General features: G+C 32.6%; 1 protein-coding gene across 2 annotated transcripts in view; it reads right to left on the reverse strand.

The window, feature by feature from the left end:
* Positions 1–7,783: 7,783 nt before the first annotated feature.
* Positions 7,784–15,831, reverse strand: part of LOC148274638 (uncharacterized) — a 52,823-nt gene continuing 44,775 nt past the window's right edge. The window contains exon 3 of one of the 2 annotated variants that reach the window (XM_088236865.1): positions 7,784–9,856. In XM_088236865.1, coding sequence (XP_088092991.1) covers positions 9,199–9,777 — 579 coding nt within the window. In that variant the 5' untranslated portion in view covers positions 9,778–9,856 and the 3' untranslated portion in view covers positions 7,784–9,198. The remainder of the gene's footprint in view (positions 9,857–15,831) is intronic. The other variant, XM_088236866.1, reaches the window with a different exon arrangement.

A 15,831-nucleotide genomic window follows, 5' to 3' on the forward strand; every position in this document is an offset into this window, starting at 1 on the left:
TCGAATGACGTAAACGTAAAACGTAAAAGTGACAAGCAGCATTGCCAACCTCCATCATGCGAAAATCGGTAGATACAGAAAAATAAATCGGTAGATTTATTGTCCTTGGAGCGGCGGAGGTGGGGGGAAAGAAGGTGTCCTAAAATTTCACTACCTTTTTTCATTAGAATGCAAGCGGATTTTTAAAAAATGAAACCAAATGGCGGCCCGTTGAACCAATGGCTGACACTTGCCTGACACACGGAGAGTTCTGGATTCTATTTCCAGTGAGATCATAATAATTTACGAATTTTTTAACGTTTATCGTAATTTTAAGCTTAACGATAAAATAATAACTACTTATTACTAAAATAGGTTACTAAATTTGAACAGAAAATAGCAACAGGTGAATTGATCTACTGACATTCCATTTTAAAATAGAAACTATGAAGAGAAATGACAATATTTATTCATCAACTTTGAAAATAACCGGGAATCACTATTTTCCAATGCTAACCAATTAACGTAAGTATTATTTACGACCTATTCTATGGTACGAGGTACGACCGAAGGATAAGTGGTAGAGAGGTATTCATTATAATAAACAGACGGTAGAAAAAGTGGCCTTCTGAGCAAACAGAAAATCGGTAGAATTTCGATCAAATTGGATAAATTGGTAGATTTTACCTAAAATCGGTAGATCTACCAAAATCGGTAGGGGCTTAAATAGGAAAGCCGGTCGAAGGTGGTTTTTTAATTATATATTTTTCCCTATGAAAGTGACAAGTTTTGAAATAGATTCAGTTTGAAATATTTAACTTCAGTGTTGAAATGGTGGTAATGCGCATAGCGCAGGTACACCAAACCAAATTTAGTGGCCCTTCAAGTTGTGAAACATTCATGTTAGTGAAGTGCTCCGGAAAAAAAGATGGTTTAAAGTCCTGATTTTTTCCAAGTTCAGTCTTCAGTCGAAAACCTAGTGCTATCATTGCGCGCAATAATAAAACGACCCATCGCTTTTTAGTTAGTTCTTCATAAAAGTCAATTTGCTTTCTGTAGATAATTTTTTTCAGTAAAAGACAAAAATCTGGTCTCGAATGAAATCCGGGCGGAGTCCGGTCTAAGCTTTAAAAATTCGGCCAAGGCCGATTTATCCAGCCAGAGGTGCTATTCTGAACCACTCTTGCGACACGAGAAAACAGTTTTTCGGTTGTATTTTGTATGTAAATACACGAGATAATACGGTCGCAAGAGCGTTTGGAATACCAGCCCAGATATGGTAACTCTAATTGTGACAGGTTACTCAAACTTCAAATGGAAAATAAAAATAGATATTATATTGTTCACCGACGAGAGCAGCGTTTTCCAACTTTTTTATGGTAAATTTGACCAAAAACAAAAAAAAAAATACGGACTGGTAACGCTGGCATAAAAATTTTTATTTATGTGGTATTTTGTTAACCGGTATAGAATTACCAAATGACGCATTTTAGTAGTACGGGAATTAAAAAATGGGCGACAAGTAATTGTGCGGACCGGCATGCGGCAGAACATTTCAAAGAACCGGTACCAGTCCGCGGACCGGGGGTTGGGAAACGCTGGACTAGAGTATTTAGTAGATATTTCGTAAACAGACTACAGTTGTTTTTTTTTTTACAAGATCTTCCATGCGGACAAACAAAATGTTTGACAATCAGGTGATCGAATGGGATCACTCTTTAAAAAAAACATTTACTTTGAATGTTTTTTAATAAACAAAGGCGGCCTCCGTGGTGTAGTGGTCAAGACGCTTGACTCACACACGAAAGGTTCCGGGTTCGATTCCCGGTGAGAACACAAAAATTAAAATGTGATTTTTCTCAAGCCTGGGTGTTCTGTGATGTAATTCACCACTGTAATTGGGCCTCCTGGCCTGTTGTGGTGCAAAAAAAAAAAAAATAAAAAATAAAATATGTAAAAGAAGCAATCATATTAGATTGTTATTGATTTCAGTTAGTTGGTACACGTGCAATGCGTAATGTTATTAAATATATCAGACCAAAACAAAGATTTAATAAATCCTCATGGGTAAATTAACAATAAAGTAATATTATTTTTATGTCGGCTTCGCGGTGTAATGTTCAGTTCGTTTATCTACCATGCAAGAGGTCTTGGGTTTGATTCCTGACATGGTTGACATGAAATATTTTTTTGAAATATATTTTTACACCAAAATATTTTACAGTTCCTAGTCCCTATTTTACCGCACAGCGCTTGATGTACCATTAGATGCGAATAAGGCTTTGGATGATGAAATTTTTATAAAAAAATCGTTAGAAATCAATTATATTATAGATATTTTCGAAAAATCCACGCAAATTAATAAATTACGACAAATAATTCAAAGTTTTGGCATAAAGCAATTTGTAACAGAATATACTTCAATTACTCAAAATTCTAAATCACAAATAGATTTGGTTCTTTCAAATGATTGTGTTAGTACTTATCTACTATATTATACACATTGATGGCACATGAACTGAAAATATCGGATCATGTCTTCAGTCACAACTATTAAATACGGATATTCTTAACCTACTAAAGATAGAGAGAAACAATATCACAACAAAGATAAAATATGTATGGAACTCTAAAAAGAAAATTGAAATAATGAAATAATATGTGAAGTAAACGACAGAGCAAGTAGATTTGTGAACAATATGATGAAAGTAATTGACAATATTAATATGCCTATTAAAAAAACAGTATTCAGGAATACTAACAAATGGTATACACAATCCTTATGTAAACTGCAGAAACAGATAGATGACTCATACAGAGTCGTTTTGCATATGCATATATTCGTCCCAACTCAACACAGGACTTTGTTTCTACGTAGTTGGGATTTGTGTCTCAATAAATACGAGTATTACATAAATCATTGTGAATAAAATAAATAAATAAATAAAAATAAATGAAAAATGATTTTTCGAATACAAAGAAAAACCCAAAGAAGCTCACGATTTCATTAAAAGATAATAATAATATGTGCCTACGTAAGCATTATTTGACAGGACTTTAAACCTCTTTGATGCCATTACGTCCATATTCCAATATTTCTACCATACATACAAAAAATATTATTCTTCTTCGTCTTCTTTTTCCACATCCGCTCCTAGGGGGAGCATATGGCCAGGGTCGGATTTAGACTTGACAAGGCCCTAAGCTATTTGAATAATCCCCCCCAGGCAAATTGCGCTTTGATCTCCGAAAAGACGCGCTAAAAAAATGGGTGAAGAATATGAGACGTCCCGGACGTGCAGCATTTATTTATTTACATACATAAGTTTATTGTATATTATTTGAGACATAAGTCCCAACTCCATGGACTAAAAGTCCTGTGTTGAGATGGGACGAGCAATTAAACACCGACGCATGAGTAGGTATATAACCACAAACATAAAAATAATATTTTTTAAAAATACATACACTCGTATATGGCACATCAATATGGTAAACATTACAATCAAACATTCGGAAAATCATCAAGTAGTTTCCTACTCAAATCCCTCCCACTAAGGAAAATCCAGTCCTTAACTCCTTTCTTGAAAATAGTTTTTGTCCTTGAGAGCTTAATACGCTCTTCCAAAATATTGAACACTCTCGGTGCGATAAATGAGAGATGTCTCTGAGCGAAAGTCGTACGGGTTTTGGGTATGATATAATTTATGCTGTGGGAAAACCTCGTACGGACATTTTGCTGAGACCTCTCCTTATTGTTCGACCAGAGGTGTGTGTTGGAGGGCGCCGGAATATTATTCTCAATAATAAAAATTTCTGTGAAATTAGGAGAGGCTTTAAAATGGACGCCGAACAACACCCCCAGCTAGCTATTCCATAGGTTGCAGTGGATTGAAACGGAGCAAAATACACACTTCTGAGAGTGCCAATATCCAGAATGTCTCTAAGAGAGCAGAATAGATGGTACAGCATTCTTAACCTAGAGTTTAGTGACTGGACCTGAGACTCCCATCGTGAATTCTTGTCAATGATAACACCAAGGTATTTTATGGAATTTAACCGTTGCAGAAGTTAGTATGTTTTATCACAGTAAATTCCTAGATTAAGCGTATTGCTTGGTAGTAAACTATTATTTATTTAAAATGTCAGATATTTCGTTTTATCGATATTACATGTAAGAAGATTATCATCTAGCTATTGTTTAACAATGTTTATACCAAAGTTTGCTTTCTGAAAGACAGAGTTCCAATCACTAGCCTCAAATAACAAAACCGTGTCGTCGGCAAACGAAATATTTTTTACGGAATTATTTATTTCGCAAAAAGAAATTAAAAAATAAGATGAGACTAAAAATGTTGCAGTATATTTAAGTATACATATATATGACAATCGCTCACTCGGACAAATTTTTTGGAGGCCCCCAAGAAAGTGGGGGCCCCAAGCTATAGTTTGTGTAACTTATACGTAAATCCTGCACTGCATGTGGATATCATCAGACGCCTCCAGGAGATCCTATCGCCAGCCAGCACTCTCGGCTCCTTCCACGTCATCCCGCGTCCTATAGTTCAGCCGAATAAAGCCGAAAGATCGTCATTGACGGCCTTCCAGGATTGAAAATGTAACATTATCTTTTGTCAGAATAATTTATTCAAGAATATTCAGGAAGAGGATCCTCTCCTATCGGAGGATGGATCCAACTGGCATCTATATTCCCTTCAGAAAAATGTATTCCCTCTCTGTTGCAGCATAGATCTAAAACATTGTTTATATGCTTAAATTTGTGCATGTTTTTATAGTAACTGTTTTTCTTAATAATTAAAATGGATTTTAGTCTGTATTTACAACTGGTTTTTATTTTCGTAATAAAAAAAAGTACTAATTAAAAATTCCCTTTTTGAGACCCAATAACTTAATAACTTCTAAACTATAAGGAATAAACTTTGTTTAAAACACCAAAAATTTTCAAATAATTTTTTTGTGTTATCAAGCATCAAATATTTTTTACAACTGCCAGATTTCATTCTGGTTTCAAAGGGTTTACTTACTATTATTATAATACGGGCTCTGCTATCTGGACAATGTCGTCGGTCCATCTCTCTGGTGTCCCCTCCATCTGAGTCCTGACACATTATGTCCAGTGGTGTAATCCTGAATAAAAAAGTACCGGAGCGCACCGCCGCCACTATGGTGAAGTGGCGGGGAAGTGGGAGGAGGGAGAGGGGGAGGGGGAGGGGGATCCATGTTTAGAATTTTGCCAGTTATCGGCAATAAATACGTTTGCTGTTATTTCGAATTGTTTAAGGAGACTTAAGTAGAAATATTTTTGAAACATAATATTTGTTCCTGACCAGAGCCGGAGCGCCGCTCCGCTCAGATAAAAAGTTCCGGAACGCCGCTCCGGTGCGCTCCGGCCCGACTACACCATTGATTATGTCCTGCCCATTGCCAGTCAGAGATAATGTAGAACTATTATTGCCAGTTTAGTTTTGTCACACGGTTCATGACATCAGCAAATTTGGTTCTCCGTATAATTTCTTCGTTTCTAATACGGGGACTCACACCAACTATCTGTTGTTCCATGAACCGTTATGTCCATTTCATTTTTGAATAATAAAGTATCAAAACTATAATTATTAATTTTACACATTTAAATATATATTTATTACACAATAATTTCGAGTTTCTCCAGGTTTCTAAATTAATAAAAAATACACATGCTTATTTTTTATTTATTTAATACAATGAACATAATGAATCGGGTATTGGAAATGTACGATAACTTAACAGTATTACATCATTTTAGTATTATAATTTCAATTTAAGTAGGTAATTTTTGTTTGAATCTACGTTGTGCCTAAGTAGGTACTAAGTATTTAAACATAGTTTTGCGTGTAACCGTTTTTATCGAGAAATATCCATAAATAACTATTTTATATTATTGTAGCAGATTATGAAAATTTGTTACAGGTGGAAAGCTAATTTCAATAAATTTTTATTTTTATTCTACTTCATAATTATTTCAGAGGTTTAGAATTGACTGGGCCTTTTAGTATCAGAAAATTTCATATAGCTTTGTTATCACGACGACGATATTTTGTGACTAATTGCTTCATTGTTAGTTGCAATTGTATTTAATACAAATAATTATAACCATCTTCGCAGAAATTATCGATAACAAAGCGAGTCTACCTAACCGTATATTTTACATTCCAAAACAATAATTTAATTTATTTAACTTTATTTCATTTTTATATTATTTTTATAAGGAAAAACAACAGATGTTGTCATATAAATTATAAAATTTCTAAAATTAAACACACATCAAGTTTTTCACGAATATAATGATATAGCATGTTACACAATAAAGCGTAAATATAAAATATTATAAAAGAATTAAAAAGAAGAGCACTGTAAAAAGTTGAGAACGAGAAAATAAAGTGGAAGAGAGGAGAAAAGAATTTGTGCACGACAGAGCAGCTGCGCGCATGTGACCGCGTAATGTTGCCAAAACGCGAATAATATATATTATTATTATAACAAAAATATAATATAAGTTTGTGTTCTGGCTGGACTTTTATTACGCAAACGTAAAAACAAACATGAAATAATCATTTAGTAATTAAGTAAAATTAATACAATTTGATATTATACTAAAGATTATTAAAAGGAAGCCGGGTAAAAAATTCGACTACCCTGGAAATACTAACAAAATGTCCGCCTTAACAATCTGACAGACGGTAAAATAATCGAAATCTTATGTAACACAATTGGTGAATTCGCTACTTACACATGAAATGCGATTCCACCCTATTTCCTTTTAATCTCAGCAGTATTTTGCCACTCAAAAACGACACAACACGGCGTAATTGAATTTAAATCAGTAGTTGCGTACTAAACGACGCGACGCGCGACGTCTACAGAGTAACTAATGGCTAAAACGTAAAGCTACTCATTTATGAGTAGTTTAGTCGGCTTCAGTTTGATGTGTGTTTGCGGTTTCTGGACTATTATAATTCTATGTACCCAATCTTCTTACAGTACTTTTCTTTTTTCTTCTCTTTATTGTGTAACATTTTTTTTTTTTTAATATGAAAATTTATTTATTAACCCTTACAGATTATTACACTCATTTTACAAAAATAATATATATATATTTTCTATTCATACTCTGTTGTTCAAAATAATATTTTTTACATCTTTTGAAAAGTTTGTCTGAGTCTTTTGTTTAGTTTTGTCTGGTAGTTAATTGTATAATTTTAGTCTCTGGTTTATTAGTCCTGACTGTCCTTGTCTTGTTTTAGAAAATTTTATATGATATTTTTCTGATATTCTCGTATTATGTCCATGTTTACTACAATTTTTTTTGAAGTTTAGTTCTTCGTCTACAATTACATTAGTAGCTAATTTATGGATACATTTGAATGATTTACTAGAATCAACTATGAAAGAGTTCAGTTATATTTAATTGCTTAGTTTGTTTAAAAAGTTCTCTAGTTGCTGTTTGTTCCATCATTATATTTGTGAAAGTAATATTTTTTATAAAAAAAACGGTAAATTTTTCTGAAAAATAAAAAAAACATTAGAATAAACTCAAAATATTGTAATATATATTATTATATCTCATAAGACACAGGGGAATTATTTAAACGGAAGACTTATCATTTTTAACATAAAACTTTGAGAGCTACAATAAGTATTACTTTAAGCAGTTTATTTGTATGTATATTAAAATGTATTGAATCAAGAAACCGTTCCATAAAGTTTATAATATTATGACTTTTAGATACCAGAATAAAAAATCTTATTTTGTTCTTTAGACATGTAATATTATATTTTTATTTATAAAAACAATGAGCTCATTTTATTTTATGAACAAAAAGATGGGTGCTATAATGTGATTAAATAAATACTTACGATACGTAAATCGAGACATAAATATCACTTCATCACAGCATTAAGTTTTCAAATGCAAGAATACGTATTGAATAATATTGTTTTTTTTCGAGATTACATAGTTTAGTTTAAAGACTTATACTTACTAACTTAAAATGATTAAAATTTACTTTTTTTAAATACACGTTTTTTTTTCTCTTATCACAAATTATATTTTAAGAGCGATTATGAAATAATATTACCTACCTGTCATATTGTGTAACATGGAAATATTTAAAATTACCTATAAGTTTCCTGATGAAATTCATACCATTAAATTTATTCAAGAGAAGTGTGCCACAAATATTATGATGCACTGTTAAAAGTTTTATATTATGCATCCCTACACCTATTTCAATGTTTACTTTTATTGAGTAGGTAGGGATGCGGTATAAAATTAAAAGAAACAGGAGTGCGTTAAGTGGAAATTTCGCTAAAATGTTTTAAAATAATTAATGACTGTATATTAGGGTTTGCAAATGAATTATTTAAGAAAACTAGGTACCTGTGCATCACACATGTGCGCTGTCCGTCTATAGATTGGATATAACATATAACCAATGTTTCTCTACAAATTTGACTTCTAAACAACCAGTAGCTATTTTTTAAATATAATAAAATCAGCTTTAAGGTAACCAACCTTTTAAATAACTACAACAAATATTTTTTTAATTAGTTTATTGATCATAGCGATCTGAGATAAGTTCGTAGTTCATTTATTCATAACTTCTAAAAAAATACGACCGACCCAAACACAACCTTTCGCCTGCGCAGTTATGCGCTAACTAAAGTAAAATTCATTGCGCTTAGTCTAATTCCGGAATAAGGAGCTGCGTAATCTTTCGGTTCCAATGAGGCGGTCGTTCAGTACTTAATTCAGAAGCCCGTGCATACGCAAATCGAGATCTTACAAGCTCTGTGGAAGCAGTTCTAACAAGCCAATCCATGTTTATTTTACATACATTAATACTGTTTTATAACAAATTTAGCACATAAACCTAGTATCAAGTGACTGATGGCCTAATCGAAAACATCATCGCACGCCCCTGCTATGCATATAATATGTGTTATAATTAAGAATAATTATTGTAAACCGCTTAAATAAGCGTAATCGGTAAATACCGATAGCTGATATTTGTGGTAAACTTGTAATAAAAATCAAAACCAAGTTACATTTTTCATTTATAGGTAGGTATATTCTTTCATATATCATGGATCGCTCTAGAGGAATCATACAGGGAATATTTGGCGAGTGCTTCGTGAACACAAAATTTGACTAACGTGTTCTTATCTTTTAGTCTTATTTTTTATTGTGAACCGCCGCCAGAAGCTGGTCTTCTCGGAATTGGGTTGGGCGCCTCCCTCCTCATCCGCCGGCTCCGGGCGGGCGGGGGAGTAGTCGTCCGGGGCGGGTGCCGGCGGTGCAGGCGCCGCCCTACCGCCGGGCCTACCCTCCCCACGCAGCATATCCAAGAAGTTAGAGTCCGGTCCGTTCCTCTTGTTGTGTTTCTCCCCGAACTTCATGGCCTCGGCGCTGAGCTCCGCCTTCAACTGCTCCGGAGTCGAGTTCTCTATCTTGAACTCGTTCGGATCCTCTACGAAAGCTTGCTGAAGATCGCGCATTATTTTCTTCCTAATAGTTTTCTTCATGCTCAAGTGCCTCTCTAGCGTTTTCACGTCTCCGTTTGTGAGAGTCTTGTAGTTGTCTTTGTTCTTGGATTTCTTGGAAGACTTCTTTGATTTGTTTTTGGATTCGTCGAAATTTTCAATATTTTTCTGGTTAATCTCGCTGTATCCGGACTGGAAGGCTTGTCCCCCCAAGCCGAAGATGTCCCTCAAGTGAGGGATGCTCCTTTCGGAAGTCATGCTGGAGTTTGAGAAAGTCTCTTTTTCTAGTATTTGGCGACTGTTGAAGTTAACATTTTACTTCGTCACAGCTCTGCATCTGAAAATGAATAAATGTAATTATGTAGACATTGATTTTATGAATATATTTTTTAACGTGTTTAGAAACGTAGATACGTGTATTATCTATTCAGTGATAGATGCCTACATTTTTTTAAGGTTATGTAAGTTTATCATTTTTTTTTTCTTATACAATACATAAGAAAAAAACAGTTGACTACTTTGATGATTACACATTTAACATGGTTATTTACAAACATCCATTGTACCCATGCATTTTCTGGTAATTAACCAAATAGTAAAGTAATACTAATGACTGTGCAAGCTACCCGTTTACTTCTTACGCGGTAGTAGCGGAGCGTATAAAAACTTTCAATTATTTTTACCTTTAGAACATTTTCGGTAGGGAACAACAACTTTAGGTACTCAGCCAGAGCCAGTATTACGCAAGACGTGCTCTAAAATAGATCACAAAGCATAAAACAACCAAAACATAGCGAATAGCAACTGCTTAGACAGAAACATGTATATAATTACATTAATAATTATTGAACATGTACGGGTATTCTACAGGGGCGCCCTCACTCGCCGAGAATACCTCGAGGTTTTATGAGAAGATGTGAACTGCAGGTCATATGAAGACCTAAAAGGGGCTGCAGAGGACAGACTCAAGTGGCAGAGAAGATTCAGAGCTTTGCTGCAAACCAATCCACCTTAGAGGATTAAAATCAGATATATTTATATATTATATTCTGAACGGACTGGCACTTGCGTAAGATCGACCATCTTACGTTCTTGTCACAACGATGGAGATAAACTGCATTTGGTGTATTAATGCAGTGCCTCATGGACCACTGGGTGCAGATAAGAAGATGATAATTGAAAACTGTTTCTTCGAAATATGCAATTACCTATAACTTATATTACATTCCAATAGCCTTCACACATAGCATCGCACATCTATTTCTAAATCTGCATCTACTCGTACTGATCGATGTACGTAATTTTTATTAACGAAGATTTTATCATGTAGCGGTTTCTCAACGGTGCTTTTACGCACCAACCTACATAGATATAGGTAAAAGGTATTCTATTTACAAATAAATTTTAATAGGTTCCCAACACAAGAAAATAATTTATATAGCAATATAAAAGAGGATATCAGTGGCAGAAAAGAAAAAAAAAAACGGGAAAAATTGTTATACCAAATTATATTAGTATACCTGTAGGATTCATCTAACTAAACTGATTTTCTTTAAATAAAAAACGTTTCTGTAAGTTCCTATCTATTTTAAGTAACATTTGTATCAGTCGTCACTCAATATATTTTTTTAAAGCAAATTATATTATACATATGTACAAAGTACGAATGTACTTTCATTAAAACCGGTATGCATTGTTAGTGATAATATTACCTTATTAGATACAAGACACAACCATGATTAAGATCATATTTTGCGGTTACAGTAACGGGCTGTGAGATACATACTCGTACAAGTAGATATTCTTATATTCCAGGCAACTAAGAAGACAGATCATCACGTTGGCGGGAGAGTACCTACTCACTGTATTAAATCTGATTCTGGCTCTCCAAGTCTCTAACACCAATGCGTGGAGATATAATTTTGAGGTGGCATCAATATTAAAGCTCATTAACTTCAAGGTACCTGGACGAATGATTCGTCAAGTACCTCCGTTTAGTTGCAACAATTCGCGAACCGTATACTCGTATAATGCTATTCTGAATCGAATCCATGTTCTCGGCAATAACTATTCCGACGTTGCTGATATTTTTCACATAAAGTATATCTTATATAAATCAACTCTATTTAATCATTTCAAAGATGATGAATGGTAATTTACATATTTTAGATTTTAGTGTTTTCTATGTTTACTTTTGTATGGTACTATTGTGAACCATATTTACATATATACTTATTTTTTAAATTACTTTAATTGTCATTATTATTACTATTTTTTTATTCTTTTTGAGGCAAAAGAATTTTATTATATTTAATATACTTATATTTTGTACCTTTTAAAGAAACATATTTATAAATTCTTTTCCTTTTAAAAATTTATATCCACACATTGTTTAGTTATTTTTTTAAGTTTAAATATGTTCTTTATACAAAACTGCTGTGTTATATGTTATAGTTATGTAAAATAATACTTTTCAATTAAATTTTTAAGTTTTTCACAGTATATTGAAATGTTTATATTATTTTTAATATATTTTAAATATAAATATTAGGTAAAAGACACTGCGTGCCGTGTATATTAATAAATAAATAAATACATTATAGATCAACTGGGTGTTTTTATTTTCAATTTAAGTAGGTGTTAAAATGATTTGATTTTTCATTATTATCATCCTTTATTAGTTTATGGCGCATCGGTACACAAAATGGACGTATTTGAATCATCTGTCAAAACTTATTGATCAGTCTTATACAAGTACGATTCAGCCTATGGATGTATTCAGTAAGGTCAAAGTGTAACATTTATTTGAAAAACAGTTGCAATATATTATAGCTAATATTTTCATTTAAGTTGTGCGAGTAAATAAATACTTTTGTTTATTGACTTATTTTGCTTTCGCCGTTTAAGAGGCTTGGTGAAACTGGCTCATTAAAAAAAAACATTATTGCACACTCTTACACCTCCCACGTCCACCCTTCTATTTTAGTCTTCTTGCTTTTTTATATATGAACTTTTTAAAGAAAAGAAATATTAGCATTCTTATAATTTACCCAAATATTTACATTTTGGTGGCCATTTTCAACGAGTTGTAAATAAATCACTATTAGAAAATGGAAATCATATTGGGGTAGAGTGGGGTTTGAACCTCGGGCATCTGACCCGTGAGTTCGCAACACTAGCCACGGGACCACAACCCGATTTTTTGATATTATACAATTTAAAAATATGCTGCAATAGCGGAACCAACTCTTTTGCATCTTAAAATGAAGGTAGGGCTAAAAAGTGGAAGGGAGAGTATCTTTTATATTCTCAGTGAAGAATCATACATTTTGATAATCGTTTTCAATGTATTGATACATTTATATTTAATTAAGATCAAAAAGACTTTTTTACATAGTTTTTCAAAATCCATGGTTTTGAAACTAACCCAAACTGAAAGGGCATTAAGGCTGTAGTCGGGAAAAACGAACGCAAAATTAGGAAATCATACGATTTTGCCATTTTAAAACGAATGTTTTTTTTTTCATCGGGCAATAATAAAAAAACAAAAAAACTTAAATTAGATAAAAACAATATGTTTTACAGGTATTTCTATTAAAAAATATACTTAAAAGTTTTATGTAACTAAAATATAATTACTTTTAGACCGGCAGATTACGCCATTTCAAATTTAGACTAAACTTAGGTATCTGGGATCTCAATAAAGACTAAGTATTGAACAAAAATTTGTTGAAATAATTTGAAGATAATACATTTAACATAAAACTGGCGGCGGCTAAATTTAAATTTTTTGTTTTTGAAAAAAAATACAAGCATTTTAAATCACATGCATTTTTGTGACATTTTCCTTTATTTCTACTTAAAATTATGTCTTCGTTAAAAAAACATTCGTTTTAAAATGGCAAAATCGTATGATTTCTTAATTTTGCGTTCGTTTTTCCCGACTACAGCCTTAACTGTTTGGATCGTGAATTTCAGCATCAGTATGAAGTCGGCAATATTTTGAGTATGTCCAAATGTTTGTAGGGAAAGGCTGGATTCCCCCCCGTATTGCAACAGATAATAACATTTTCGAGAAGGAAATATGGAAGTCTAGGCATTTACAACGAATGGTCAAATGTTATATATGGCCTGTCTTACTGTACGGTGTAGAGGCGTGGACTCTAAAAGTTAATATTATAAACCGCCTTGAAGCATTTGAAATGTGGATCCACCGTAGAATGTTAAGAATATCTTGGACCGATATGATAACCAACAATGAAGTATTACGTAGAGCCGATACTTATAATAAGACTAATACTAATTCACTACTGTTAAGCTCCGTAAGATTTCATATTTTGGCCATATGTTGAGAGGTGATAAATATGCCATACTTCAGCTTGTCATGAAGGGGAAGATCGAGGGACGTAGAGGGGTCGGAAGAAAACAGCTTTCCTGGCTTCGAAACATCCGAGCATGGACCAGGATTAGAACTGTGGAGGAGCTGTTTCGCACTGCTCAGGATAGGGAAGCTTTCTCCCAAGTGATCGTCAACGTCGGGGGGACCCGACATGACACGTGAAGAAGAAGAAGGCATTTACAGGGTTCGTCACTATTTGGGCTAAGTGATAATTTTACACATTGTATTACATTCTCTATTCTTATTTTTTAACATATTTATTTCTTCAAGCACGTATTCACATAAATATGCAATATTGTTATGTGATTAAGTGCAATGGCAAAAAGATAAAATTGAGTTACGATAACAAAGATTTGTTACACAATCACAATAATATTTTAATTCTATAACAAAAATAAAAAGTACCAACAGAAAGAGCATTCTTTAAAATTGAGATGATAGAATGTTGAGTAAGTAGTTCTTGTCTCGTTACAAGTTACAACTAGCAGACGTCCATTATGATATTATGTAAACACGAATATTCGCGTTGCAGTTGTATTTTGTCCAAAAAAGTACTTCCGGTAAAAGTAAACTTAACTTGATGATTGTTCTCAATTTTAAAAAGGCATTAATAACCTCTTCTCACGATAAATCTATCACATCAATTTCAATTCGATTTCTTTGATGCACAGACATTTTTCTCAGGTCATTATTATCTTATCAGAATCTCTGATCAGATAAACGTAAGAATGGATTTGATTTTATGATTTCATATTTAGGGAAGCCATACAGTAACAAAAACAAATAAAGAGCGATGGATTCGAGAAACATATTTAAATAAGCCAATTATTTACTTAAAATTTAGTAGTATTTTATAACTGTTCAAGTATCAAGTTGGATAAGAAGGTGAAATAGTAGAAAAATAAATTAATTTTCCTCTTTCAAATTTTTGAAATAATTTTGGAAAATATGGTAGCAGTGTTAATCATGATTCTATAGATTTCTGCAATCAATAAATTTAAAAGATAACCAGAACACAAGACTTGCTAGAAATAGTATGTTAAGTCACATTTTTAATTAGTTTACACCGATGCGCGATGTACGATAATAAATGGAGAATATTTTTTTACCAAATAATATCAAACCTGCTTTTTATACAAATAACAATATTGGTAAATTATTGCTTGGTTATAAAGATAAAAATAGTTTATTATTTCATTCAGGTGTTTACCAATTAAAATGCAATTATTGTCCTTCGTTTTACGTTGGAAGAACATCAAGAAATTTTGATATTCGTGTTAAAGAATATATTATGTCTTAACAATAACAATCTTTCTGAATTCGCAAATCGTCCAATCAATTTTAATGATGACTTTAATTAAGATACGGGAGTTAAAATCTTATATATAAATAAAGGGTTAAAAGTAAATAATATAAAAAGTAAAGTAATAAAACTTTAAAAAATAATGTTACTTTGATCAATAATCAAACAACATATAGCCCACTATACGATGTATCATTGTTATGGTCACCCCATGCCTATTAAACTCACGCCCCTCCCTTAATTTTCTACCTCTTTTTTTCAACTATTTCTTCCAAAACATAAAATATTTTCATAACCTAATCAGTGCATGTGCTTATTGAAATGCATGACGTATTGGTTTTATATTTTTTGTGTAACAACTATGGTAAAGGTGTGTAGTGGGTTTCGCATGTTGGTTTAATTGGTGCCCTGACGAAGAGACGGGCACGAAACCGGTAGACGTAGAAAAGTCGGTAAGTGGTTAAATACAAATATTTAATAACATTTAGTTAAATTTTCGACCACTAAGTTAATGCTTTAAATATTAATAATAAAAATAATATACTTTAATTTGGCATTTTTTTTTTTTTTGATAATCATTGTTCAATAAGCCCACGCATATTTTCTACAC

The sequence above is a fragment of the Micrasema longulum genome, unplaced genomic scaffold (assembly GCF_059751315.1).
Source record: "Micrasema longulum isolate JH-2025_06_02 unplaced genomic scaffold, ASM5975131v1 h1tg001613l, whole genome shotgun sequence".
In the NCBI taxonomy this organism is placed as follows: Eukaryota; Metazoa; Arthropoda; class Insecta; order Trichoptera; family Brachycentridae; genus Micrasema; species Micrasema longulum.